At 33.9% G+C, this 27,271-nt stretch overlaps 1 protein-coding gene across 4 annotated transcripts; it reads right to left on the bottom strand.

Moving 5' to 3' along the window:
• Positions 1-21: 21 nt before the first annotated feature.
• Positions 22-26,051, bottom strand: LOC121973028 (protein unc-13 homolog). 4 transcript variants are annotated; one of them, XM_042524633.1, is made up of 27 exons: positions 26,017-26,051; positions 24,518-24,595; positions 24,270-24,445; positions 24,132-24,196; positions 22,300-22,591; positions 21,682-21,748; positions 21,364-21,517; positions 20,587-20,754; positions 20,378-20,488; positions 19,820-20,029; positions 19,612-19,713; positions 17,758-17,988; positions 16,405-16,479; positions 16,086-16,157; positions 13,696-13,881; positions 13,418-13,576; positions 10,818-10,910; positions 10,020-10,091; positions 7,278-7,395; positions 6,368-6,546; positions 4,384-4,465; positions 3,096-3,206; positions 2,901-3,007; positions 1,571-1,648; positions 1,408-1,503; positions 1,124-1,219; positions 22-313 (listed from the first exon to the last, which is right to left on the bottom strand). In XM_042524633.1, exons 2-27 carry the CDS (start codon positions 24,523-24,525, stop codon positions 152-154), a joined length of 3,270 nt encoding a protein of 1,089 aa, XP_042380567.1. In that variant the 5' UTR covers positions 24,526-24,595; positions 26,017-26,051; the 3' UTR covers positions 22-151. The 4 variants fall into 4 exon arrangements, with proteins under 4 accessions (XP_042380567.1, XP_042380561.1, XP_042380574.1 ...); XM_042524627.1 differs by lacking the exon at positions 26,017-26,051 and adding an exon at positions 25,253-25,386; XM_042524640.1 differs by lacking the exon at positions 26,017-26,051 and adding an exon at positions 25,007-25,057.
• Between the last annotated feature and the right edge of the window lie 1,220 nt (positions 26,052-27,271).

Genomic DNA, 27,271 nt, shown 5'->3' on the forward strand with positions numbered 1-27,271 from the left:
AAGCTAATTGGAGATTGATAATACTTCCAAAACAGAAACAGATGGTCACTAAATAAATGAGTCAGTCTGTTCATACAATATAACAAAAGGCATAAATAAGGTTTCGTCAATTTTTACAACAAGATGATGACAAAATATCACAAACAATGCCTCAGCTAGATGACTTGGGTATTTTGAACTGCTTCTTAAGGAACTGAGATGCTTCAGAATCACTTCTGTGACACAAGATCCTCAAAAGAGTTTTGGTATCTGCTCCAAATTTGCTTCTGCCTCCTTGAGTGACATCTCTCAAGTCATCAATCAAAACACGTGTCTGTGAAATTTGAAAATATCTTTTAATTCAATTAGTATTTATAATATGCAAAAAACAACAGATTTATATTCAGGGAAACTTGGCATGAAATAAAATTGTGGAGCGGTCTAATTTGTTAAATTACAAAGTAAACCAAGTAATAAAGCTGCCAATGTCATCCCAATCCCCCAAAAAAAATGTGGAGTTGCTTTAGGAGTAGATAAGCACACAATCAAAATTTATCTAAAACTACGAACATCATATTTTCAGCAAAGCTAAGTACTAGTGATTCGGCCTTGCATAGTGCTCACTTGCTTGATAATGATGTTGACATGGCCATAAAAGAAACCAAACAATAAGATGTTCATCTACAAGCAGGTTTAAATTCAGTTTTTCCCCCCCTATACTGGTCCTAGGATGTTCTATTAATTGTAACTTTCTCCACCTGCTTGTCACATTGGTTCAACAAAACGGAGCTCAAGCCAACAAGAAATATTTCTGGTCGTCTGTAATGAACATGTGGAAGGAATTATCCACTATATAGAAACACTTCCAAAGGTGCCAAACTAGCTTAGTCCAGGCCTGTCCTCTCGGCATTGCCTATTGTTAAACAGGTGATGTGCTGTGCCCAGCACGACAAGGCTCGGGAGTTGTGTCAAGCATAACTTTCCTGCCCATGGGCTGACCAAAGTATGACATTTAGAGGATCATGGGCCTATCACATATTGGGTTGAGTCTTTTAGATTTGTTCGATTAGAGAATTACAATGATCATTTATTGTTATATTTCTTTCTATTTTTTTGACATAATAATAAAACAAGATATCAATACCTCATAGCCAAGCAAACTTATTACAGGTCGAATGCGTGCCACAAGATTTTCAACAGTTCCTCTGGGTAATCCATCACCACCAGATATAAAAAATTCCTGAATTTTTCAAAAAGAAGAAAGAGGTAAAAAGATTAAATACATTTACAATTATTTCTTAAATAAAAAAGTATTGTGTACCTTCAATAAAGAATGGTGGTGAGTTGTATGAAAGTGTAACTTTCTATTATAATTTCATGTATTCAGATTCTGGAAAGCAATTTCAGCATAGTGGTGGCTTATCATACCTTTAGGATTTCAAGATCATCTTCAATTAACTTGGCATCACTTAAGAAGAATACACGTGAAGGCCCTCCATCAAGTATTATCCGCAACAAACCATCCTACAGATGTGGAAAAACAAATTATTACCAAACCTACTCTTGAATGCTTTGTTAGCATGTGAAATACCAGTGACGCTTGAAGGAGCCCTGTGACAACCCGATCCCTAAGTGGCTCAACAATAACATCACAAAGTTGATTCAAAACCTGCAAATAGCAAGGTGTATGATCGGTGAACTCCAGTGTATTGAATAGAAAAAGGGACTGTAAGAAAAAATATAGTAAAATATCTCATTTTAGAATTGTGAAATTGCACAGAAATAAGGCATCTATTGGTACCCTGTGATGGTTGTCGATTATAACTTCCATCACAATTAGTTGTAAACTTGTAATCTTATCAAGTTTAAAAAAAGCAATTAGTTGCTGTTTGATGATTTAGGTCCTTAGGCCACATTATGCGCTTAACTTGAAAGCAACGGCTATATGTTGATTGATATTGGGATGTGAGCTGAAAAGTTTACATTCTCAAGTTTCAATTTATAAATCGGATGTGAAATCAGCTAAATTATAGGCAATGAGAATTAGTGGATGGACCAATATATGGTCCTCTTCTGATCATGGGGAATCTCAATACTGGATATAATTTTTATTAACAATAAGTGGATTTATTAGCAACAAAAAATGAATTGGTCAAATTAGTGTTTTTTTACTTCATGTTTGAACATTGTCAATGTAATTAAAAATGATTTACTTAATATAATATAACTAATAATATTACCAGCACAGAGCTCAAATGATAAGATTCATGGAGTCGACCCTTGATAGTTGGAACAAACACAACATATTAGGATGATGAGAATGCCCTTGGATCCCTGCTTGAAATGATCTTGAATTTCTGTAATTTATTCAATGATCTGAATTCTTATTATTGCGCTAATGTTTCATAAATTTTACTTCTTGATGTTGTCATATAGAGAACACTTACTCCAAGTATTTGAAACCTAAATTAGACGCTGGGAGTTAGTATCACCTAAACCAGGAATAACCACTACCATTTAAATAGCTTCACAACCTGCTCTTATAATATGCCAAAGGAAACTCTTATACTATGTTTAATGACCTGTGAAATAAGCTGCACCTTCACATTCAATCAATATGCTAAGGTGCAGTGATCCAGCATTGCTTGGTTCTAAATTTATCATGATAATCTCATGACATTCTATCAACACACACTTCTCTTGCACAGGAAGCCAGATAGTATTACTAACTGCATCAAAGACTTGTAGCAATTCTGAAAGACAATATGGAAATTGGAAGTATTCATTCTTTAATCAAATTATTCAACAACTACTATTTAGTCATAACTGCCCAAGTCAACTTGCAATAATTGCAATTGCACTTCTTCAAACTCATCTAGATGTATATCATCTCTGAGTTACTGATCCATAGATTAACTTACTGAATCAAAAGCATCAATGAGTGCCTCCAGCCTAGCTTGAGAAACGGAATTCTTGTAAAGATTGATAATATATGGCTCCCTCAAGTCCCAGAAAATGACCTTTGTTCCTAAACAACAACAACATCAAAAAGTTGTAGGCACTAACTCTTTGAAACTCATGAATCAACAGAAATCTCAAGCAACATAAAAAAGTACCTGAAAATTCACATATCTTGTCAATAGCTGCATTAATTTCCTTTCTACTTCTATCAAATGCATTCTTCTGATTCGAGTTGAAGCTTCTGGACTTATCACTCATTGGATGTCCTACATAAAATTTAGACCTACATAAAATTCCTTCCATACTGTTGATCCATAAGCAAATATCAGCTTGTGAGATATCAATATATGACATGATTAGTTGAAGCAAAATAGCTTGTCCAGAAATGAATAATGATCATTAGTGTTGATGTGTGACCAAAGGAAACTAATTACCATAATAATCCATTGTAAGAGCAGAGATTCTAAAGTCATGTAGGTCTTTTGATCCTTCTCCATTGAACTATAACTATAACTATAAATTAGTATGATAACCATTTACTGAAATCATATCCACACAATTACAACAACGACAACCAAGCTTTATCCCACTAGGTGAGGTTGGCTATAAATCATATCCACACAAAAATTAATAAATTCAATGCATTGCCCACTTTCTTACACAAAGCAATTTTAAATGCTGTAACTGACAAAGTAAAAATAGGATGGATCCTTCTGCATTCTTATAAAAAATAAAATAAAATAGCCTATGAAGGAATTCCTTTTCATTTCAACAATTTTTTTATCATATTAGCAAATTGTCACAGATATAACGTTCTTGTTGTCTAATAACCTTTGGGATTTTCATGTTCATCCACCTTAACGATTATCATTGACAGTATACACTTAATTGCTCACAAATGACATTTTTTATATTTCATTATAAATCTAGTTCCCTTGGTCTTCCAATCTTTGTTTCAACTTTCTTTTTATGTAAAACTTAAAGTCCCTCTCTGTTTTAATCAATTTTATATTAAAAAATGAGTTCGTCAAACTAATCTTGTAGAATACACACTCCAAGGTCCATGTACCTATTACTTCTAGAGATTTATTTCCAGTACACACCTCCAGTTATTTTCATCCATTTATTGGTTAATATGCAGAGAAGCTCTTCAGAATCTAGCAGTTATCACTTTTTTCAAATGGACCCATTTCATATCTAAAATAACACAATAGGAATGGTGAATCTACAGTACACAATCTATTTAAGAATTCATCTTTTACACTGACTATATCAATAAATGAATGGATTTACAGACTTTTTGAGTAGCATAAACTATAATGAATGGATTTACACTGATTACATTAATAATAATCATGATTCAACTTCAGTAACTGCTAAGAAAAGGATAGAATCAAGATATTATGAATACATGCTCAAAGGATAATTAGTATAGAGACATACTAATGCTAAAATTTTCTTGCTTCTTCCTTGTCCAACGATCATAAATGCTGTCTTCCAGTTTATTTAATTGAGTAATGGCATACTGTATGCAAGACAAAATTCCTCATGAGTATAAATTACAACCATCTAAAAACCATACTAAGACTAGCAGGAAAAATCATACCAATACTATAAAAAAAATTAAATATCATTGTATGCTGTACTGAAACGACTAACTGCTTTCGAGTTTTAACCATTAAAGGTTTATAACTAGAATGGCATATAAATACAAGAATACACAACCCAGAAGTACCTTACAGATGATACACAATATAAAAAAATAATAATAATTTTGAAATAAAACCTAAACGAATGAAAAACACGTGCATGTGCAGAAAATTTTTCAAAATCATTTAAAGCTACTTAGCATTCACAATAACTTCCTACTATAAGACATTAATGAATTCCCTAAGCTACTTAGTATCCACATGTGCAGAAGCAGTGGCAATGTCTCTCCACCTTCTCCATCCTCTGCTTCTTCACTGTCCTTTCTTCCTCCCAGTCAGTTTCTTCCTCCTTATTGCAGTCGACCAACACCGCATCAAGATCTTGGCAAGAAACAAAATTTTAAACCTTGTTGAATATTAAAAGTGATATTGCCTTACAGACAAGGAACCAGAGATATAAGATTTATGTGGATGGTCCCAAATATTTACTATTTGGACCAGTTCTTACACAATAAGAATCCCTTTCCCACCTGTATAGAAAATGAAAATGTTATTGGTATTTACCATTAATTTGTTTGCCAAACACCTGATTGAAGATTGTATTCCAAATAAGTTATTTCACTCTTCCTCGTATCTTCTAACAATCATACAAAAATGAATCTCTGCCATCTGAGGTAAGCTTAAAGAAAGAGTAGGTAATTCATCTACAATTGGACGTATCACTTCTAGTCTTTTTTGCTAGCTTTTTTACCATTAACTCAAAAAAAACATTGTGAACGACTTGCTCAGGTAGTGCCAACAATATTTTCCTCATTGTAAGAGTTCTTCTAAATATTTATCACAACAATTTTAAACTCAATTGGGGTATTAATCATGAAGGACCAAACTATAAAGCTCTATGGGTGTAATTGTAAACCTAGACACTTGTATGAGAGATTAAGTTTGATTGGGATGAGCCCACTCTAAAATCTATTTACCCTAACCTTAGTCTTACCCATGGCTCTGCAACTCCATCCTTCCAACAGATAGTTCCTCATTTCAGTTTGATTCCAGTAAACAGATGAGTGCAAGTAACTAAACGAAAGATAATGCAAACTCACTATATCAACAACCATGGTACATATAAAGTTCCAAGTATAAGCTACATGCAACTATTAGGTAGTATTCCTCATGAAGTACTAAGCCCCCTTGGTCTTACCCATGGCTCAGATTGAACCTGCTACCACATCCTACCTAGAGTCTCATTCACCTTCTCCAATCTGTTTTCACCATTTTGCCTCCTTCCAAAATCTTTTAGCTTGAACCAACCAACATCAGAATCCACCTTCTGGCTAGCATACATCCTAGAATTGCATGGACATTCAAGGAAAGAACTGTTATCTTGCATATTTAGTCATTTTCCTACTAATATCAATCGCTAAGCGTATTTCTCTTGACTGTTCAAGTTGACTGCATGAATTAATACATGTTAAAACACTGTAAACTAATACATTAAACAAAATTAAACCAAGCAGTGCTAGAAAAAAAGTGAAGCAAATAATCAATAGTAATAAAGGTTTAACAAAATAAACTATACTTGAAATAAAAGTTTGCTGGATATATATTACAATAAAACCACCATGCAAGCACAAACTATGCCATCAAAAGACACAAAAATGAAATTGGTCAAATAAATACAACAGAATCATAGCGGAAGTCATAGGAGGCAAAATAATATTTTCTGAAGGACAATGGAAATCCTACTAACTTTAAGATACAGGGATAGCATAGGAACTCACATGTAGAGTATTCAATCGTACACACAGTTTTACAGTTGTCAGTGAACTTATTTGACTTGATTTTTTATCTTCCACCACTCTAATTTCTGCTACTTCTTTCTTTACAAATGCCTTGATTCCACTTTCTTTCTTGTACCGAGTAAGAATAGGTTCAGGTGGTATTAGATCCTCTTTATTAACTGCAGGAACCATATCCACAATGATAAACTATAAGAAAACAAATCATGAATCAGTTGCATCAAATTGATATTAACACAGCTGATGTTGTTAGATATATTTAACCGCAAATCCTGACATATCTAGTTAATTTCTGATATACAGCTGATAAATACAAACAACAACAGTTCACAAAATTATATCTTATATGACCTAACAACAGAAAATGACAATCATATACACTATCATAAGGAAAAAACAAAAATCTGTTTTTAAAATGCTAAATAAAAAACCAAAATATGAACTTCAATACACCACATAACAAAGGGATCAACCACAACGTTTAGATAAATTAGCATTGCATGAAACATTAAAGATAGATCTTGAATCTTCCAAAGAACTGACTGTTAATTATGATAACAGAAAGGAATAATTTAGAAGAAACCAAAATCATAAATACTAAAATTCTCAAAAACTATTAATCCTTCCAGTAAACCTTTCACCATCCTGTTGCTGGAAGCTTAAGCTATAGTGAAATGACCAGATCTGTAATTCTATGCTTGTATTAGCACTCACTGTCATGTGTTACAAAGAGAGGATTAAGTGACAATGACCAAAAAAAATCATTTGCAATAAATACAAATTAGAAAAAAAAAATATATCACAAAGCTTATTGTTCTTGGTACAAGGAAGGCTAATGAACAAAAAGAATCAACTTGGTATTATCTAATGCAAGAAAACAGGTATCACTCACCTAGCTTTTCGATTACTCCTTGTGTATAAACTAGAAATGTACTGTCTAGACCACGGCAAAGGCTGTTCAGTTCTCCAACGTCCATTGGTACATTAAGAGCAAAAAATTGATCAACTGTCTGCAATTAAGAATTTAACACTGAAAAGATGAGATGAAGATAAATATTGGAAGAATCCCTTTCTTTTAAATTTAGAACACAACAGAAAATTACAGATTGTGGTGATTATTGTAAATGCAATTTAAAGGATGACATAATAAGTCGATGATGTTTTAACTTTTCATAAAGGACCACTATAAGCTCCAGCACACTACCTCTTGATGAAAAGTTCAAATAGGTGCAATACAATCAAAAGACTCGTTCATTGAAAACAAGCAGTGGGATTTTTGACATTGTAGTATATCTTTGGTAAATATCAAAGCACAAGTCCACAATTTTCTGCAAATGCGTATACATATTGTTGAGCCAAACATAAAGTAACAGTTCCATTCTTGTTAATATATTCATATACTCAGAAGATGGCAGTCATTGTATTAGCCATGAAAATATATCTATGTACAGTTCATTTTCTACATGCATTATCAAGATGCTAGTAGTCTTTGACCCATCTATGAAGGGTTTCAATCTCAAGCCTTGACGAGCAGCATGGTACAATGTAACATTGTAATAGTTTACAAAAATGCAATATAGGTCATCTCTCCTTTGCCGCCCATTTCGATCAAACAATGAGTTGTATATTGCCAGCATTTGACACGTTTTGATACACTTCAACACACATCAAGATAAATTCAAATAGTTTGTATAATTTTATGGTTTGTTTCTTTAAAATTTTAATTCACCTTGACATAAAGTGAAGTAAAAATGATAAAAAATAATAATAATAAACTAGCTAATTAATATAATCTCCTTAAAAGTAGAAATCCAAATGAAAAAGAAATTAGAATAACACTCATTCGATTAATCTCGGCATACTTAATTAATATAATGAAATCCAAATAAAAAAGAAATTAAAATAAAACTCATTTGAATTCTTCTCGACACGCTTAAATGCATGTCAAAGTGTGTCAAATTTTGGTACGGTAGTAGAATCAAATTTTAATGCAATGGATTATCTACTGACTATAACCTTTTAAGCATGTCGAAGTGTGTCAAATATTGGTACGGTAGTAGAATCAAATTTTAATGCAATGGACTATCTACTGACTATAACCTTAGTTTTTAGCGGTAAAAAAACTAAATGAAAATGAAATGGTGTCAAAGGAGTTAAGACTCATCTGAATTCATCTAGGCAAGCTTACATGTATGTCGAAGTGTGCCAAGTGTTGACACAACATGGTGCTGAAATCATAATATTCTAATTGCATTGAAACTCTAGAATGAAATGAGGAAGTGCCTGGCATCCATGTACCATTTTATCTAGCTAGGGCACTTGTTAGTTCAACTTACAATGTAATATGTTCTGTTTCCGTGTATTTTCAGTCAATTGATTTAATAGCCTTTGTTTGAAATAATGAGTTTGCTCCTAGATTGTTAGCATTTTTTTTAAAGAAGAAAGTTAGTATGGCAAGAGAGTATCCTATCATTAACATCATATCAAGTTTGAGTACATTACTTCCTACAATATTATTAAACCTGAGGTTATATATAATTATATATAGGCTTGTGTCAATAATTCATATTGACTTTCTAAGAAATTTGATGATCATGGTCCAACAACTGCTAACAGATTCAGATGAAACATTGTGCTACCGTTACATAATCAGTGAAGTTTAAAAAACTGCCAAACTTCGGTTTTTTGGGAAAAAGTTCTGTACAAAAGTGGATAGCTTGGATGTCTTGTCAAATAGCAAAAAGATGATTGAGATTGTTGAGAACAGTGATATGAGAACAGATTGCAGATAGAGGAGTTTAGAATGTCAGTGGAATATGATGGTGGCAATGTTTGAATGCAAAGATAGTCTATGATTATTATTCAATCATATGATAATAGGATGCTTCAACCAACAATCATGTGAGCAACTGCCTACTCAAAACAAACCATACAACCAATGCATAGACCAGGAAAATTCTCCATCACAATCAACTATGCAATAGGCAATGAAACAAAAAGAGTATTATTGGTAAAACATGGTCTGACAGAAAACACAAAGGTCTGACTGGCCATAACTCCCCCAAGGAGAGGGCAAGAGGGTAACATATATAGGGAGAGAAGTCATGACTGAGGGAGGGGACTGCCCCAAAAAAATTTATTGGCAGAAAGTGATCACTCTAGTTTTTTTTTTTTTTTTCCAGCCAAAGTACAAGTAAAGAAATCATCATTCTGAATTATGCAATGAAAATGCAATTGTCAAAAGATAAAAAATGGCCACGTAATATTTTCCAGGTTAACTTACACAATGATATCAGTTTCTCCTGAAAGATCCTCACCTCATATTAAATAAACAATCTTTGATTTAAAATTTTCACTTAATGTGCAGTATATATCCAATCATTGTCCATTCAGTTATGACCTTGTGATGTACAACAATTACTAAATGAGAAGTAAAAGAATACCCTAACCAACTGCTATGCTATCAAAAGCTACTGAGTAATGCCACTAGCATTTGACTTATTTCAGTTTTCTAACAAATAATATACAGGCAAATAAAAGATCACGTGCACCAAACATTTTGAACAAAGAATATCACAAAATATTCAAATTTTATTTCCTAGCACTCAAAATAGGTATATGTGTTCAGTTTTACTTCTTCAATTATTCTGTAGACTTCAACAATGGAACTTCCATGTCGCTGCTGAGGTGATATGGGCTCCCAATCCTACAAAATAATCCGAGTTACATGGGCATGGCATCTGAGTAAACAGAAAGCAAAACAAAGTGATCTATATTTAGAACTCATCTTTCAGCATACCACACATATTAGTAAAATTTATAAATGTTTAAGTTCCAATAAAAAAGATAAGGCATGAAATGCCATAAAGACAATTCAAAAGACATGCACCAAACATCTTCAATGCTAAAAAAAATGCATCAAGAAGCAAGTTGCAGCTCACAAGAACCAAAAACAGGAAATATGAAGTCATTACAAGTTAAACATCTCAATGAAATCTGATAGAAGAAATAGTTTAGCCAATCATAGCTTGTTCAAACATTAGATAATCAGAGTATCAAATGTGTGCTGTTTCCATCAAGCCAACAGGGCACAGATGGAATATCTCATGCTGCCAACCGAACCAGACAGACACAAGCTTTTTCCATGGTGAACTGCAGCACTTCTGATGCAGGCTCAGACAATAGAGATACTTCCTCATTCTCTGCTTTGAGATGCGGCAGCACGAGTGATTCTTCCAAGGCTTCCTTTTTGTGGCGTGTCACACAGTATGCTGACTAGCACACTGACATGGAAAGAGACTTTAAATTTTGGGTAGGTTGATGGAGTATTATATATGAGAGAAAACTCTTACATATTTCAGTAACATTACAGAGCCAAGAAGCTAATAGTGCATGGAAGTAAACTTTTTCAATTAATCAAAGTAAGGTCTACCTCTTGTTGAACAGCCCGCTTGACCCATCCCACAATTCTGTCTAGCTGCACGTTGATCCAGCGCAAAACCAAAGTACCAGATATCTTTTCAACCTAAGAAAGAAAAAGAAGTTAGTAGATTATTCACAATGTGGCCCCAGCATACTTTTGAAAGGCATGGTACTTCACTGTATTTCATTCTCATCAATGACAATCTTTTTTACTTTATGTTTCAAAATAAAGCCATGTTCTAACACGAATATCATATGTTAATATAGGCCTATGATAAGTGGTATGGACCAATCTGTAAATGTTTTAACCATCAGGAGCCTTTTTGTAAGCATCCATATTTTATACATATAGGTAGTGGGGTCTACAGATGATGGACACTATTCGGTTACTGGTTTCATAGATAAAAATGAGCCTAAACCAAATTCTTTTAGGTTTGAAAAAATCAACCCAAAATCAAACCGCAACTGAAATAGTTTGCATTGAAACTGAACTGAAAATTTCAGTTCGGTTTAAACTGAAAGTTTGATTAAAAAAAATCACCAACTAAGGGCATATCAACTATATGGAAGCAAATGGATGCAATTACTCGCCCTTTTATATCAGATCATTGATTTTTAGAGCATCTTCTGTTGCTATGAGACCTGGGCACCAGGTGAAGTCTCTTTAAATGGGCAACATTTTTCATGCTTACGACATCATTTGGAGTATGTTCTAGTTACGTCAAGGTGACTCCGAGATGATCACTCATGTGGGTTGCTTCAAGGCTATTGCTATTGATCCTAGAGAGATATTCCCAATGAGATATATAGCATCGCTTCTATAAATTGCTCACAAACATATTCCTCTGCGTAGTTTGACCAAAACTAAAGTCAACAAAATCTCAAGAGTTTTGGAAAACGCAAAATTCCTCCTCTCTCCAAAGAATATATGGGGATGTTGCGAGCCTCAACCACAGTCTCACCATCATCTAATCCTACAGTTGATTGATCTACTTGACTGTTGACTCATCTCCTAGAGGATCACACAATAGCCATAGAGAGCAATAATGTGGTAGAGGTGGTCATTCTAAAGACCAGAGTAGACCAAAATGTCTGAGAGATACTTGACTAAAACCCCACTATGACCCCTTAATCCCTTAAAATTTAGGCATAGTAAAAAAAATAATCCCCCCCCCCCGACTCACGGGCCTCTGAGCATATTTCAGATAACATCTCATCCTATACTCTCACGACACTACCATGTCTCACCAATGACATAATAGCTAATCTGTCTTGCTAGTTGGTACTTGGAAATGTCTTAATTTATCTACTGCTTTATATATTTCTATTAGTAAGCTCACTGAACCATTGAATTGTTCTTATTATATTTGACGAAACTTCTATACCTATTCACAATTCTGTCTTAAGGTCTCGTACAAGCATAGACAGTGACATTTTTAGTCGCACCTTTTCCCAAATTCACATCTATCTTGGTTATCCTACTCTTCAACACTTGAAGTTAATGATCTCTAGTCTTTCTAGTCTAGTCTTCCATTCCTTAAGTGTGAGTCATGTCATTTATACAAACATATTAGGCACACTTTTCCTAGAAATGTTTATAAGTGTGTCTCAACATCCTTTGTTTTAGTACATTTAACTCTACTTTTAGTTTTAAATCCTCTGACCTTCATAGATGACTATGTTCTAATGATAAGATGTTATTAAATGAAAGAATGATCTGATCTTTTTCATTTGTCCATCTTTGTATGCAAAAATCAAAGAATCAACTTGACACTTGTATTAAAACCTTACATAGCAATAATGCTAAGGAGAATTTTTCTCACTCTAACTCATTTCTCTCGAATAACCATATTCTCCATCAATCCCCATGTTAACATACCCAGTATAATATCAAAAAGATAAAAAACAACAATCTAGTCAAAACTGCTTGAACATGCATGTTCCCCTTTCCTTCAAGAGTCATGTTATCCTCACTACTATCTTACTAACTGCATGTCATGTTGTACAACTACAACATGTGGTTAGAATTTATAATGTTGAATCAAGAAATGGAGGGGCAAAATCATGGTTTAAAATTTCATTAAGCGCCAGGCAAAATTTTTCGTTCCGCCCACCGCCCAACACCAGCACCGCAGGCCGCCGCGATCCCGCGGCAAGGATGCCTACAGGCGCGCGGGTGCGATGTAGAAAACTTACGTTAATAATTAAACTTAGATTAATAATTTCAATTAACTTCTAATTATAAGTAGATCATCTAAATAGTAAAAAGGCTTAATTAACCATAATAAAACTATCCCATTAATTTGATATATATATATATTTTTTTATTTGATTTAATTCTGAAAATATATAATTATTTATTTATTTATTTTATCATATGGAGGTGCCGTGATCCCATGTTTTTTCTTTTTTTTAAAAAAATATTTTATTTTTTAAATATTTAGATTAATTTTTTTTTTTTATTAATATATTTTATATTTTATAAAATACCGAAATCATATACTTGATACGGTATTGATATGGGTCAAGATTTTAAACCATGGGCAAAATTACAGAGAGAGGCACATAAGAAGCAGGAGCAAAACAGGGATAAATTAAGAAAATAATTACCTGATACAGAGATAAGTTTTTCCTACAATAATCATCCAATTGATCTTCTCCAAATGAAGATGAAATTACTGACAAGACATATTGTTCAAGACTTTCAGCTACAGGAAAAACAGTTACAACATCCTCTGTAAGATGCTCTGCACGATCAAGGAATGGTTTCTGGAACATGCAAATAAAAGATTTACAAAGCTCTGTTACACAAATTTCATTAAATAAAAGAATATAAAGGAGTACCAAAGAGGCAAATATTACATAGTAGAAATGAGATGCTGACATACCAACTTATTTCCATAAAATTTGTGAAGTAAGGAAGCAGAAATAACTGCTGCCTTTGAATACCATTTTGTAAATATAGACATAAATATGGTTGAATCTTTCTTTAATAGTTTTTTTGATTCATCTCCAAGATATGCCAAAACATGCTCATGCCCCGTATCAGCTCGAACTTCAGCAGCATGTGTGATCTGCAGGGAATAAAATAAAATTAGTGTGACACTAATATAAATGGATCCAGTGAAGTACTATAACAAGTCAGAAAAAAGAAAACCAAATTAATTCATGCATTAAACAGGTGAAGACGTCATGAAAAACTCATGGGAAAGAAAATGCAAGTTGTACATTTCTAGAGGATTCCTTAGTCCCAAAAAGAATACAAGCATATCCTCCTTTCAATTTGCTGGCTAATAGCGCAAGGAGCTTTGCTACGTAGCTCCAGGAAAGAAGGTACTTTGGTCAAGTCAATCCCATACCATATCCAGGTATTCAATGACGATGATAAGAAAATTTATCCTCAACTGCTCTCAATTTTTTTTGGGAGAGAACCTAGTGGCACCAAAAATCCAAATGAAAGTGCAAGAAACTTATTTTAACTGATAGATGGTTAACAATTAAATGTGTGCTTATGTGATTGATTAAAGTACCACTACATGACTCATCATGCAAATCTCTGATAATCTGATTCTAAAATTAAAATAAACTGAAAAAAATAAAAATAAATACATAATTACAGTATTTGAAAAGACTACAATCAATGAGTGATTCCACATTTGTTTGTCCCAAGGATTTAAATCCTGTGTCGTGCCATGCCGATCGGCACGCATGGAATTTACCATTCCACTAACCGATCGGCACAGTATTGGCACCGCGAAGCTCTTGCTATGACCTTGTCGCGGCCTCGAAGGCCGACACGGAGGGCGCCACAACATCACGAAGATGGCACGGAGCGCATCGCGCCATCGTGGAGGTTGACGCCACAGCCCCGTGAAGGCCGTGCCAGCGGCCACGATATTTTTTTTTTATTATTTTAGAGGTTGAATTTTTTTATTTTTTAAACATCTATTTCATTTTTCCTATTGAATTTTTCCTTCTTTTTTTTTTTGTCTTTTATCCATTAATTTGTCTCTTCCTTATTAATTTTTTTCCTCTTTGATTCATTATTTTTTTCTCCATCAAAATAAACAAAGAGAAAAAAAATCTCTCCAGGTAAATAGAGGAAAAATAAAACCTCCTAACATCTTTAAAGATGATTATCATTTTCCCTTCTTAGATAAAAAAAAATAATATAAATTGCAACTTTATAAAATATATTACTACTAATAAACTAAATTATATTATATATAAACTAGATTTAATTTTAAACCCATCAAAGTATATCTAAATTAAATATAAATTAAACCTTCTTAATGGACTTCAATTAACCTAAATTGATTTTTACTCAATAATAATAAGAATCAAATATTTCATAAAATCATATCAAAACTTAAACTAACATTCAACCTCTCAAATATAACTTAATAATAAGCATCAATAATGATTAAATATTAATAAAAATGTTTTTAATTAATATATTTTATATTTTAAAAAGTACCGAAACCATATCAACATAGCACAATATGATACTGAAACTGTATCATTCCCATCATATACCGAAACTTTAGCATGGGTCGAAATTTGATTGCTCCATTCTTTTCCACAATTATGTCCTAGATGAGTTGAAAATAAAGAGAATAATTAATTAGAGAAGAGAATAACTACTTATGTATAAATACGGACATAAATAACTAACAGCCAGTGAGCAATGTGAGATTATTTATTCTCACACTCCTCAAGCTAAAAAACAGAAATTAATCGTGTCCAACTGGTACACAACAGAAAATGAATTCAACAAGCAGGTTTGATGAAAATATCAACTATTTGTTACCAAGAGGAGGTGTATGCTGTAGTGATGTTAATTGACATAACATCTTTTAATAAGAATCATTACCTCCTTAACTGTCTTTCTCAAACTAAAGATGTCATATGATCTGAATTTATAGAAAGGAGAATATGATGAATTAGTGATAAAAGAAATATTAAGATTCCAAATTCGAACAGCTTCAAAAGAGAGAAAAGAAAGAAAAGACAAAATAGAGAGTACACAGTCACAATCTACTTCTTAGAGAACTAGCAAAGTTGGTGCCTCTGGTCCACTAAAAGAGGAAATTGCTAGAAGAGAGTAGTAAAGTTCCAGTACCAATTTTATTAAAAAAGATAAGATTCTAGCCATAAACATATGACAGAACTCAAACATTCTCATTGATAAGGTACAACCATTCTGCTGATGAATCATGAAACAACAAAAGCCAAATTTGAAGTTACGGAAACTATGACATTTGACCAGAAGACTCACTCTTGCAAAGGCAGTTTTAATGGAAGAAGAGATGTATGTCTCAATCTGGTCTTGATCCAACAAGTCTGTAACCTGCTTCAAAAAAGCACAATCATGTTGAGCTTTGGAGTATTATTTCAATAAAGGCAAGTTTCAGTTCCCAATTTTGTATAAATTATCATCTGTAACCGTACGGTGTGGCTTTCATGATGATGAAATCATGAAAATGCCACTATGCAAAGTTAAATTTAGAAATCTGATAACTGAGTTTGTAAGTCAATAAGAAGCTTTAGAAATATCTGTTTGACTAATTCAATCACAAAATATTTGAAGAACAAACTTGTTCATTTTCTTCAAGTAAGATCCTGCGAATAAGCATGGCGACTGTTAATATCTCTGCCATTGTGGATGCTCCCTGCATTTAATATACCAATGAGAAAAGAATACTTTGACAAAGCCAAGCAGAGGCTAACAGATGAAAGTGAAATATAAAAATCTATCTGTTAAATGATTACCAACCAAGAACCCAATTCAGCAGTAATATAGAAAAACCATAAAACAAAGCATCCATATGTGATCTGATGATATGCTATTCAAAGATGAGCCATATTTGATGCTTTAACTTTAAGTATATTGAGATTTGAGAAGCAATATAGAGTTGACATAGAAGCATAGTGAGCTCCAAATATCTTAATCTACTATTCTACCAAAAGCATATATTGATATAGATACAAAACTAGACAAGCGTTTCTTGAATCATCCAGTCATGTTGGCTGAATGAAAATTTAGTAAGGTTGTTTCTATTGCCCTACTAGAGTCAATCTATCAGCCAATAGATATCACCTAATAAGAAAATATAATAAATATCTGAAACTCATGCTTATCTCAACTATTTGAAATCAGCAACATGGATTCATTCTTCTATTAAGCTCCTACGCAAGACTGCATCCCAAATCATTCAACATATATGGTTAAGATACATGTTTACAAGGATTTAGATATTTGTGATGTTGACTATCAAAGCCTAAAGAAATCCTCAACCTTTTTCTTTTGGGCTTGCTTCGGCATCAACATTGAATTATTACCTACGATCGATGAATAATAAACCAAGTACTACGGTTTATTAATATACAACAACAACAACAACAACAACCAAACATTTTCCCACTAGGTGGGGTCGGCTGTATGAATCCTTTTACGCCATTGAGCCCTATCTCCTATTATATCATCATCTATATTTAAATAAATTTTATCTTATTTTATTGTTGCTAACCAAGTCTTTTTTGGTCGTCCTCTTCCTCGCTTGATATGCATGTTTATCATAGTTTCACATCGCCTAACTGGAGCATTTATTGGTCGTCCAAATACATGTCCGTACCATCTTAAACGTGTCTCTCGAAGTTTGTCCTCAATAGATACAACTCCGACTTTCTCTCTAATGCTCTCATTCCTTATTTTGTCCATCTTCGTATGTCCACACATCCACCTTAACATCCTCATCTCTGCAACTCTCATCTTATGCTCATGTGCTCAAGTCTAACTACGGTTTATTAATATGACACATAAAAATTTTGATAGCTGCTATACTTTTTAACATATAAAGAACTAACATATGTCTAGCATCCAGCAAAGGTAGTATTGACAAATTGGCAGTCGGTCTCATGATTACAGAAAGCTTACATTGCAGACATACCTCTGAAAATTGCAGATGGTAGTCACTAAGCTTCTTATCAACCCATTTCTTTATTGGCAATAAGAAAGAATTGAAAAATGTTAAGTCTCCCCACCCATTTTCGCTTTCAATTGAACAACAAAGACTTTTCAAGTGTAGCCTTTCTTGTGGACCACGTTGCTCCTTCAGAGGTATTTTCCTCAAGTGCTGAATGACAAGTTGCAGGAGTTTTTGCTCACCTGTAAGAGCAAACTAAATATTGACAAAATAAACTCCAGTTAGGCAGAACAATGTCTAACATATCTAAGTGTGTGAGATAATGAAAAGTTCAAGCATAAAAAATTCAAGTTCTTAAAAGATTAGCTTAGATACAAGCAGTTAGCTGCACAAATAATCCTCTAATAAGATCTTAAATCAAAACTGAAACAAATTGCCTCATTAGAGGCTGTTACAACCAATGCTCCAACATTGTGGTTCAGATATCTTGAAACCTAAATGGCCAATATGTTAGTACAAAAAAAATATGATTGGGAGACATCTTAAATTAGAGGCTGAAAATTTGTAACAATCATTCAAGTGTGATATGATTGGTAGTCCGTTCCTGTACTCAGCTATAAGCCCAATATAGAGGACTTTGGCCCATTTATCTCCTCTCACTCTGATTGGGATTCCATCTTACACAGTATATAACCGTGTTATGTTAGATCTTTAGCCATTTCTACTATCGTTTATTCCTTACATTGTATTAGGTTGTTTAGGATAATGATATGGGGACTCTACATTACCTTGTTTATTTTATCATACTAATTAATACTAACTTGATGTTAATTTTGCTCACATTATGACACTGATGCTGTTAGCAGCAATAGCTCATGGAATTATCTTAATGCTAATATAGTAATCACTCGCTCGTTATATAACCTCAATTTAAAGATGATGCTTAAGTGAAAAACATGAAAATTATTGTATAATTGAGATTAAAAAAAAAAGCTAATTTAAGCTATTAATATGATTAAATCAATGTAGTCATTTCCCCTTGCTTATTGAGCTGTTAAATTACAATTATTCAAGCACATGTTTACTTCTATTTATGCCTACTGGGCACATTTGTATTCACACACCTATTTTCTAAATTTGCAAACCAAGACAGGTCATTGGAGTCCAGAATGAGAGTAATTTGCTCAGAGATGCCTCAAGTGTGAACAAATTTTCTGCTTTGCTTGCTATGATATTTCTAGCTTTTTGTGAAATCTTCTGAATTTTCTCTTTGAGACATAAATATTCTGCTAATGTGTTGTTATTCATTTTATGGATACTTAAAGGTTGTTTTAATGTTTGACATTGAAGCTAAAAGTGAAGTGTTTTACTCAAAGTGCTGAATATGATTTCTGTGGCGTATAAGTCTCATTACACGTTGTAAGTCATGTTGTTGCAGGAAACAATATTACTTGTTGTGTTGTGGATGTGAACTAAGTTGTTATAGTGATAAAACTTATTTTTTATAAAATGCTAAGATTATGTAAACAGGGGGAAAAAGTGTAGTGGAGTCCAAGTGGAGAAATTGCCATATGGCCCAAGGTGATACTTCCCCTTGGAAGGTCATCCTCGGGCATGACACCATTAGCAAAATCTGAAGGTACTCCGAGCTGAAAAAACATCATTCTTCAGTCTAATATTGAATGAGCATATCAAAATAGTCCATCATTTACAAGATTCACATAAATAACAATAAATCAATTTTCTTCTATCAGGCGTAACACAAGAAGGTTCTAATATGCAGTGAGTAAGAAACCAGGAAAGACTTGTTAATATCCTTAAGTAGCATAATAAGCAGTATAGAGATAATTTACCAACAAATTTTAGCTATCATTTTACCTGACGAAACAAAACCCATGCATAACATGTTTCATGGATCGTCTCTGTAATACCTAAAGTTCGCCAAGTACTCTTCAAAAATTCAAGAATTTCCTCTACCTCCTGGAATTATTAAGCAAAATAGACATTATGCGATACAGTGCTAAAATATAGAACTCGATTATTAGAGTTTAAATAATCAACATTCACATGTTGAGTCAAACAAAACCTCTGTAAGTTTTCCCTCGTCCAAGATGTCAAAAACACTAGAGAGCATTTTCTCATACAGTCTAACATTAAGGGGATAGCCATCAGCCCAGTGGCATACTTCTCCAGTTAAATCACCCCTAGCTGGTCTCTCTGCAAGTGAGGTAGCAATTTCCCTGAGCGATCTTAGACATTCTACACGCTGAACTTCAGCAGCAGCTGGTTGAAGTAACTGGAACATTGGCAACAAAAAACTATGAACTTGCAAATCAAAATTATACTTTTTCTATAATAGAAATAAGCAAAACAGATAGTGGGTACAAAATGGATAAAGAATGTTAGCCATAAAGGAGTCATCTAATGCCTTTAAAGAATGTACCATAAAGAAGAGAACCATCTAATGTCCTTATACAAGATGAAAAATGATATGCACAGAGATCAAGGAAAAGCTCAGGGATAGACACATAAAATGATGGGCCCACAAAAAGTGAAAATGGTGGGCTATAAATTTATGTGTCTATCCCTGAGCTTTTTCCTGAGATTTTTTCTTTGTACATATCATTACTCATACAAGATGTACCTCAGCTTCTTCAATTTTTCTGAGAAGATTCCTAAACTCATTGCCCTTGTGCCCTGAATCTCTATATCCAACCACTGGGTGGTTTATGAGACCTTCTTCTAATATATTCAGCTGAGAAACAGCACACAAAGATAATGGATAAGAGTAATATGACTTCATTTTCTGACAGACAGTAATGACTAGTTGAGTTCAGCAAGAATATGAATTACCTGCCTTTTCTGCCACCGGAGAAAAGCTTTCTTGTCAGAAAATTCTGTTCTTGATATGCAACATAACAATTCCAGTGGAATCAAGAGGTGATCCATTCTTTTTCCCACTTTACCAACAAGAGCGTTAAGTAATCCTTGTCTTGTTCTAATATCCATGGATTCTGAAATCTGCAGAGTATCTATAATTCTTAAGATAAAATATCAGACAACAATAATAAAAGCAAATTGTATATTAAGTGATTGGATCAGCTTAGCTACAAGTTACGGGATTTAGGAGGAATCTATTCTACATGGTATTACTATAAAGTAGGCTAGTCAAATACAAATTAAAATTAACAACTGTTACAGGAAATATTTAAGATAACATTTGACTTGTCACCAATTCAGATGCATATGGTAATAAATGCCTAAGATTTGGAATATTCTAGGTGAAACATTCCTCATTATATGTATTATAGCAATTTCAGGTTGTTGTAAGTTGTAACTCTTCTCCTTTCTCAAGGATCAAATGTGTTTAAATTTTCACTAGGAAGTTATTTAATTATTCCATGATGTCAAATTGAAGATTCAGTTTAAAAGTTAAACAAAAATGATTGAATAAAGAGAAATGGCTAACTTTTTGCAGGAATGTCAACAATCTTTTACTCAGTATTGGTGAAACAATAAATTTCTGCAGCATGTTCATAAATATAATACAACATTTTTTTTCATATTACTAGCATAGAAAATTTGGCTAAATATTGATGTGCAAGATAAGAACAAAGGAACAAAGCATTCCTCCAACTGGGCCCGCATTGTCTCTAATAGACCTACTAAACCCGTAGCACGTGGAGTTGTGGATGTAACATCTTCATTCTTGCTATGACGGAGCTTCCTCATCAATGTAGATTTCCTCACTTTCTTCTTTTCCTTTGATGGTACAATGAGACCCCTAAACACACAACACATCCAGAAATTTGCAAGTTATGAATTATTGGTTTTGTATGAATTTGTAAAGACAACACTCATTTGATTTGAGACTGCATATATATGTAAGTAAAAGTGTTGGACCAATTGCCAAAAAACCATAAAAAAATGCACAAGTTCAGAATTTACCCTGATGCACCAGCAGAAGCTACAAGAATTTCGTAGGCAGTTTCTCGAAGATCATCATCATTAATACCTGCACCAAATAGAAAATAAAGGGTTAATTATTTTGTAATATGAGAAGGTTATCAATGAGCATTAACTCCTTGTTGGACACTATCAATGCTCCACTGTCTATACAAAAACTACTGGTAGTTTCAATATTCATGACAGGAGCAACATAAAGACATAAATCTCAGGAATCTATTTTTATTCCGGAGTTGCTGCAATGATCGAGTCATCTTCCACTTTCACCCATAGGGAAAATAGCAGTGAGATATCCAAAGTGAGCACATCATTTCAATTTGGAATGAATCTAACTTGGATATATTTTATCTACTATACATTTGAAAGGAAAAAAGATACTTTTTAGGACAAAAAAGTATTTATTTCGCCATTGATAACTACTGAAAATGTCAATTCTATTAATTCATTCAGTTGTGATATAATCATAAGACAAATTTGCCAATCACTCACCCTTGACCCAAGTGATAATCCAATTTCTCACAACATTGCATAAGAATATTCTTGAATTCACAAGATAGTCTTTGTTAAACAATAAAAAGATTGAGTACTTATTCAAGGTACCTGTGCCAAACAAAGGCAACCTAAGTGAAAGATCAGCAGCATCAGTTGGTTGTTGTCTGGAACCCCTGAGACTACCAACTTCTTCTTCATCATCCTCAAAGTCCTCAATATCATCTACAGTTAATTCGTGATCCTGATCATGTGGAGTTTCAAATGACTCTGATCTCGACAAGTTTGCTACAATTTGTGATGGTGTTACAACTGGAGCAGGCGGAGGAGCCCGACTTGGTGGAGAACCAGATGATTCAGGATTTGTAACCAAAAAGAAGTCTTTCTCGGGTCCAGCACTACTCTATAAACGAAAAAAAAAACAAGAAAATACTATAGATTATCACAATTTTGAAAATAGAAGTCAGAGCAATAGAAAAAATTCTAAATTTCAAAATAAATGTAACAAAAATTCATTGTTAATAGATACAAACAATACAATTCCAGCAGTAGGGGGCAGTCGCATGTGTCTCAGTAAGTGAACTCACGAAATTCTGCATGCCTCGAGCAGCAATCTCCCAAGGGAGATGAGAGAAATATGAAGTTATGAACAGAAGTTCATTGCTTGAATGAATAGATCAATATGATTAGAGGGACCTTTGATAAGGTTTTGCAACGATCTGATCTCATTAGGATACTAGCAAGATAGATAAGGTGCGCTGGAAATAGTAAAAGCTAAAATTAAATAAAATTTGTACGTTGGATCTGAAATCACTTTTTTTAAAGTGGTATATTTTATATGCTGCAATACTTCGCTTTTCTTTCCTTCGATGAAATAAGGAACAAAAATTCAATCCCCAGAAACCTTTTACTCTCTGAATTTAATATGGAAGAACTTCATAAGACCTACCTTCTTTTACATATCAACAAAGAAAAACCTGTTAAATCATAACCTCTATAATAGTTAATCTGACAACAGTTAAGTGGATGGTGTGCCCACTCCTTAATGAACAATGGCACCCAACCTTTTATTTTTAACAGCACGATTTCATGTTAAAAAATTGTGCGAACTAATTATATTTTTAACCTCGAAAAAATGCACAAGCTTGAATACCTCATAATCTCAACTCGTTTCATTCAAGAACAAAGCTCATGAATAGTTTATGTAAACAAGTTTGTGCACAGATTCACTATCATGTTCAGTTAACTTGTTTAATCGAATACAGAGAAAACTTGTATCTATTTGAGCACATTAAAAGCTAAAGCTTGGTTCCATGTCAATAAATTTTTAATCAACAAGCTTGGACATCAAATTTACAGCTCGATATTGAACTCAGTTCAAGCTAATTTATTTTGCTATGGAATAGGCTTGACCATAGTTGAGCATGGATTGACTTGCCTCAGCTCATTTGGAGCCAGCAACATGCAGCTAACACTGACATTGATCACATGTAAAAAAGAAAAAAATAAAAAATAAAGTTAAAAAAAAAAAGTTTATGACAGATATCTAGAATTGCACCATAATTTGAGTGACAGATCAGTACAGTTGAATAAAATAGTTACCGATTCACTATGTGGCATAACCAATGTACCTTTACCATTTCTACATAATTCAAAATTCAAAATTTTCAATGAGCAGAATCATGACCTCAGAAGTTTCTCAATGATTTCCATCTTGTTACCTGATTATTATCAAGAAAAATCTTTCTGATTGCATAATTACAAACTAATTTGAACATTTCAGATGAACAAATATGCAATGTCATATGCAGCAAAATATTGCATTGGCAGCCATACATCAAAAAATAGTAATCATTAAAGTGCTGAAATATCATATACTATGAATAAAGCAGCATCAATACAGCATAATGTGCAAAAAATGCAATGTCTTAGATGGAACTTACTGTTGCTGGATAGTCCAGACTGTCATGATAAAGTCTAATTGCTTCTGAAAGGTCAAGTGTTTCACCTGTAGCAACAATGCTATTCACAGCACAATTATTTGCCAAACAGAATTGAATACTCATGGTATACTTTAGTACCTTTCTTAGTGCAGCTCAGAGCATAATCAACGCTGACTTGATCTATATCAATATCATCCAAGGAAATTGCACCAGGTGGAAGTACAACTTTCTTTATCAAGCTTCCTGAAAGGATATAACTAAGAAGAACACGACGGTCACGACGATAGCGTTGTAACAGCTCAATAATGTTATCCCTGTAACAATTTGAAATTTTAACCATCTTAACACAAAATTCATCTGTCAATGCAAATGATCAAGATGCATACTCTTCCATCAATAAAAGATAGCGCCAGATTCAAAATCTTTCTAGCAGAACTGCATGACGTTCATACTTCTTTGCTTAACTGCACCAAATATATGAAAATTGGCATAGATCGAACAAGTATACAAGCAGTGATAGACAAAATTCGAAAGTATCTACACTTTTTTCAGCGACACTAATGGTGCAAATTTAATGACAATTGTTTTTTCAAATCTTTGTCTCAACAGTTGAGAGTTCTGGTACAGTTTAAAGCGACTTCAAAAGTCGTTCTTTACCTTCCTCACAATCATTGACCTTGATCCACCCTCAAGATTGTGATGAAAAAACATCAATTGAAAGCACAGGAATACTGATGTTTAGAAATCAAAAGAAAGTGGGAAGAAATTTAACTCCAAATCCAATATTTACAATGACTAGATCTCAAACAATAAACCAAAAAAGAAAATCGAACTAAAGTAAAATTCAAGGAATTCGCAATGACCACGAAAACTACCGCCTTAGACGATAAGGATCATCTCAATCACGAGATCTGAAGCACACCATTAAACAACCATTATTGTGCTTAAAGTGCAAAAGGCACTCCTTTTCCTCAAAGCAACTGATCCCAGGGCGAATTCCAAAAACCATCATCACATTCCCCACAAACCTAAGATCCACACGAGCGAAGATCGAAGGAATCGAGGATGAAACTAAACGCTTCCGTAACTCACGAGATCAGTCCAAAAGACTCGAGCATTACCAGAGGAATCCCTCCACTCCTTGCCTTTCCTTCTATCCCAACGAGATCGGACTGAAAAAAAGAGTCGCGAACTACTGGCACGCCATTTCTAAAGTATGGTAAAAAAAAGGTCGAATAAAGTCGGCGCCTGTGGAAATAAACGTCTCATCATTTTTATCCCCACGGGTTACCACTCTCAATAGTGGATACTAACTGGGCCCGCCAGGATCAAGATAAATAGATGCAGGTACTTCAAATGGTAATTTATATGGGTAGATACATAACATACGACTCTTTCACGGCAAAACGCGAAAATAGATGGAAAATACGATACACTGCTTGAGGATGAACTGGTAGATGTGAGAGTGACTTGATTGTTTATGCCGATGCATCGCCGTGCGATTACGGAGTTCAGAAAAATAGCTCGAAAAAGATCATAATGCACAATACACAGGGCAGTGAAGGCGAGAGACAGACTGCGATCAGAAGGAAGTGGAGTTTTACGGAGGTCGCATCGGTGGAGGAACTACGGCTTTGGTGAGTTCCAGATCCAACTCGGATGTCTGCAAAAAACACTCTGAATCAGGTCGCCTCGGGCAGCGATTAGAAAACCATTCCGGCACTGACGGAGTTTCCTGTTCCGCACGCCGACCGGCGCAGAGAGAGGACTTTGGCTCCGGCCAAACGAACAGCGAGGAAGAGAAGAATGATCGAGGAGGAAGAGAATGGAGTGAGAGACGAGCGGTGACAGAACGACCTAAAGAAGAAGAGGGGAAGATGAGTACCAGATGGGCGGTGTCGGCTGGCGGCGGCGGGCGGCGGGCGGCGGGCGGCGGGGGGCGGGGCGGGGCTTGGCGGCGCTCGACGTGGGCGAGTGGTGTGTGAGGAATTGGGGAAGAGAAAATGGTGGAGAGAGAAAACAGAATTTCTTAACTTTTTTACTATTTACTCGAAATGGTTCGATTTTTCTTTATCCAAATCGATTTAATTATCTTATCCTAATTATTATAAGATTTTCTTCAATTGGTAAACCTTACTAACTTACTATTTTACCCTTTACTAATTAACTCTCAATTAATTTTTTAATTTAAAATTAAATTATGTTAATATTATTTTTAAGTTTATTAATAATTTTCACATAACACTTAGGTATATTATTAAAAGAATTTCTCATTAACGAAGGATCTAGAATCCGTGACTCAACTTTAACGTATTATTGAAAAAATTTCTCATTACTCAATTAGAAATTTAGAATTTAAAACTCAACTACGAACTCCCTCTTTCTATATAGCTCATCATCAAGAGTTCTTGAACTTGAAAAGGAGGAATCGAGGTATAATGATTAATTAGGCAATTATTAATCGACTTGTCTAACGTTGTTTCATGAGATATCCTGACTCATGAATCGATCGAATATGATTGGATATCATCGATGGTACATAGAAATATGTAACCCACAAGGATATGAAGTAGTTAATGTTAGTTGATTAACACATATAAAATCCAACTGTTACTAACTGAAAATATCATATGATAATCTTTGAGGGACAAAGCGTTGATTGATAGTTATTCCGATAAGCTATTTAGTGATAGTGCTCCTCTATCATTTGTGTGCATGACTTGTCACTAGAGGTTCCTGAGCTTTTAGTAAACAAGTGTAGTGTGATGGGTTACAAAGAGATGGTTAGTTGAGTTGACTAACCATTGTCTCCATCAAGTACATAAAGATCTTGGTCACATGATCATTTACTTAAGGTCTTGAAGTTTATATTCAAATCAGAGTGTTTGGCCTTTTATTGACACTTATCGGAGGACATTTATAGGCACGATTATGAGAGTTGTTGTGATATCCTTTTATTGGGTAGACTCTCAGTCAATAAGTTAAGTGACCCTTTAGATTTTGGATTGACATTTTCTTATTGTAAATATTTGAGTACTTGAAATAATGAGATTTGACAAACTTTTTGGGCATATATTGGTTGGTTTCTTATTGTGTTATAATAAATGGTCGAGTAAGAATAGAAACCATGCAACCCTTGG

The sequence above is a fragment of the Zingiber officinale genome, chromosome 1B (assembly GCF_018446385.1).
Source record: "Zingiber officinale cultivar Zhangliang chromosome 1B, Zo_v1.1, whole genome shotgun sequence".
NCBI lineage: Eukaryota > Viridiplantae > Streptophyta > Magnoliopsida > Zingiberales > Zingiberaceae > Zingiber > Zingiber officinale.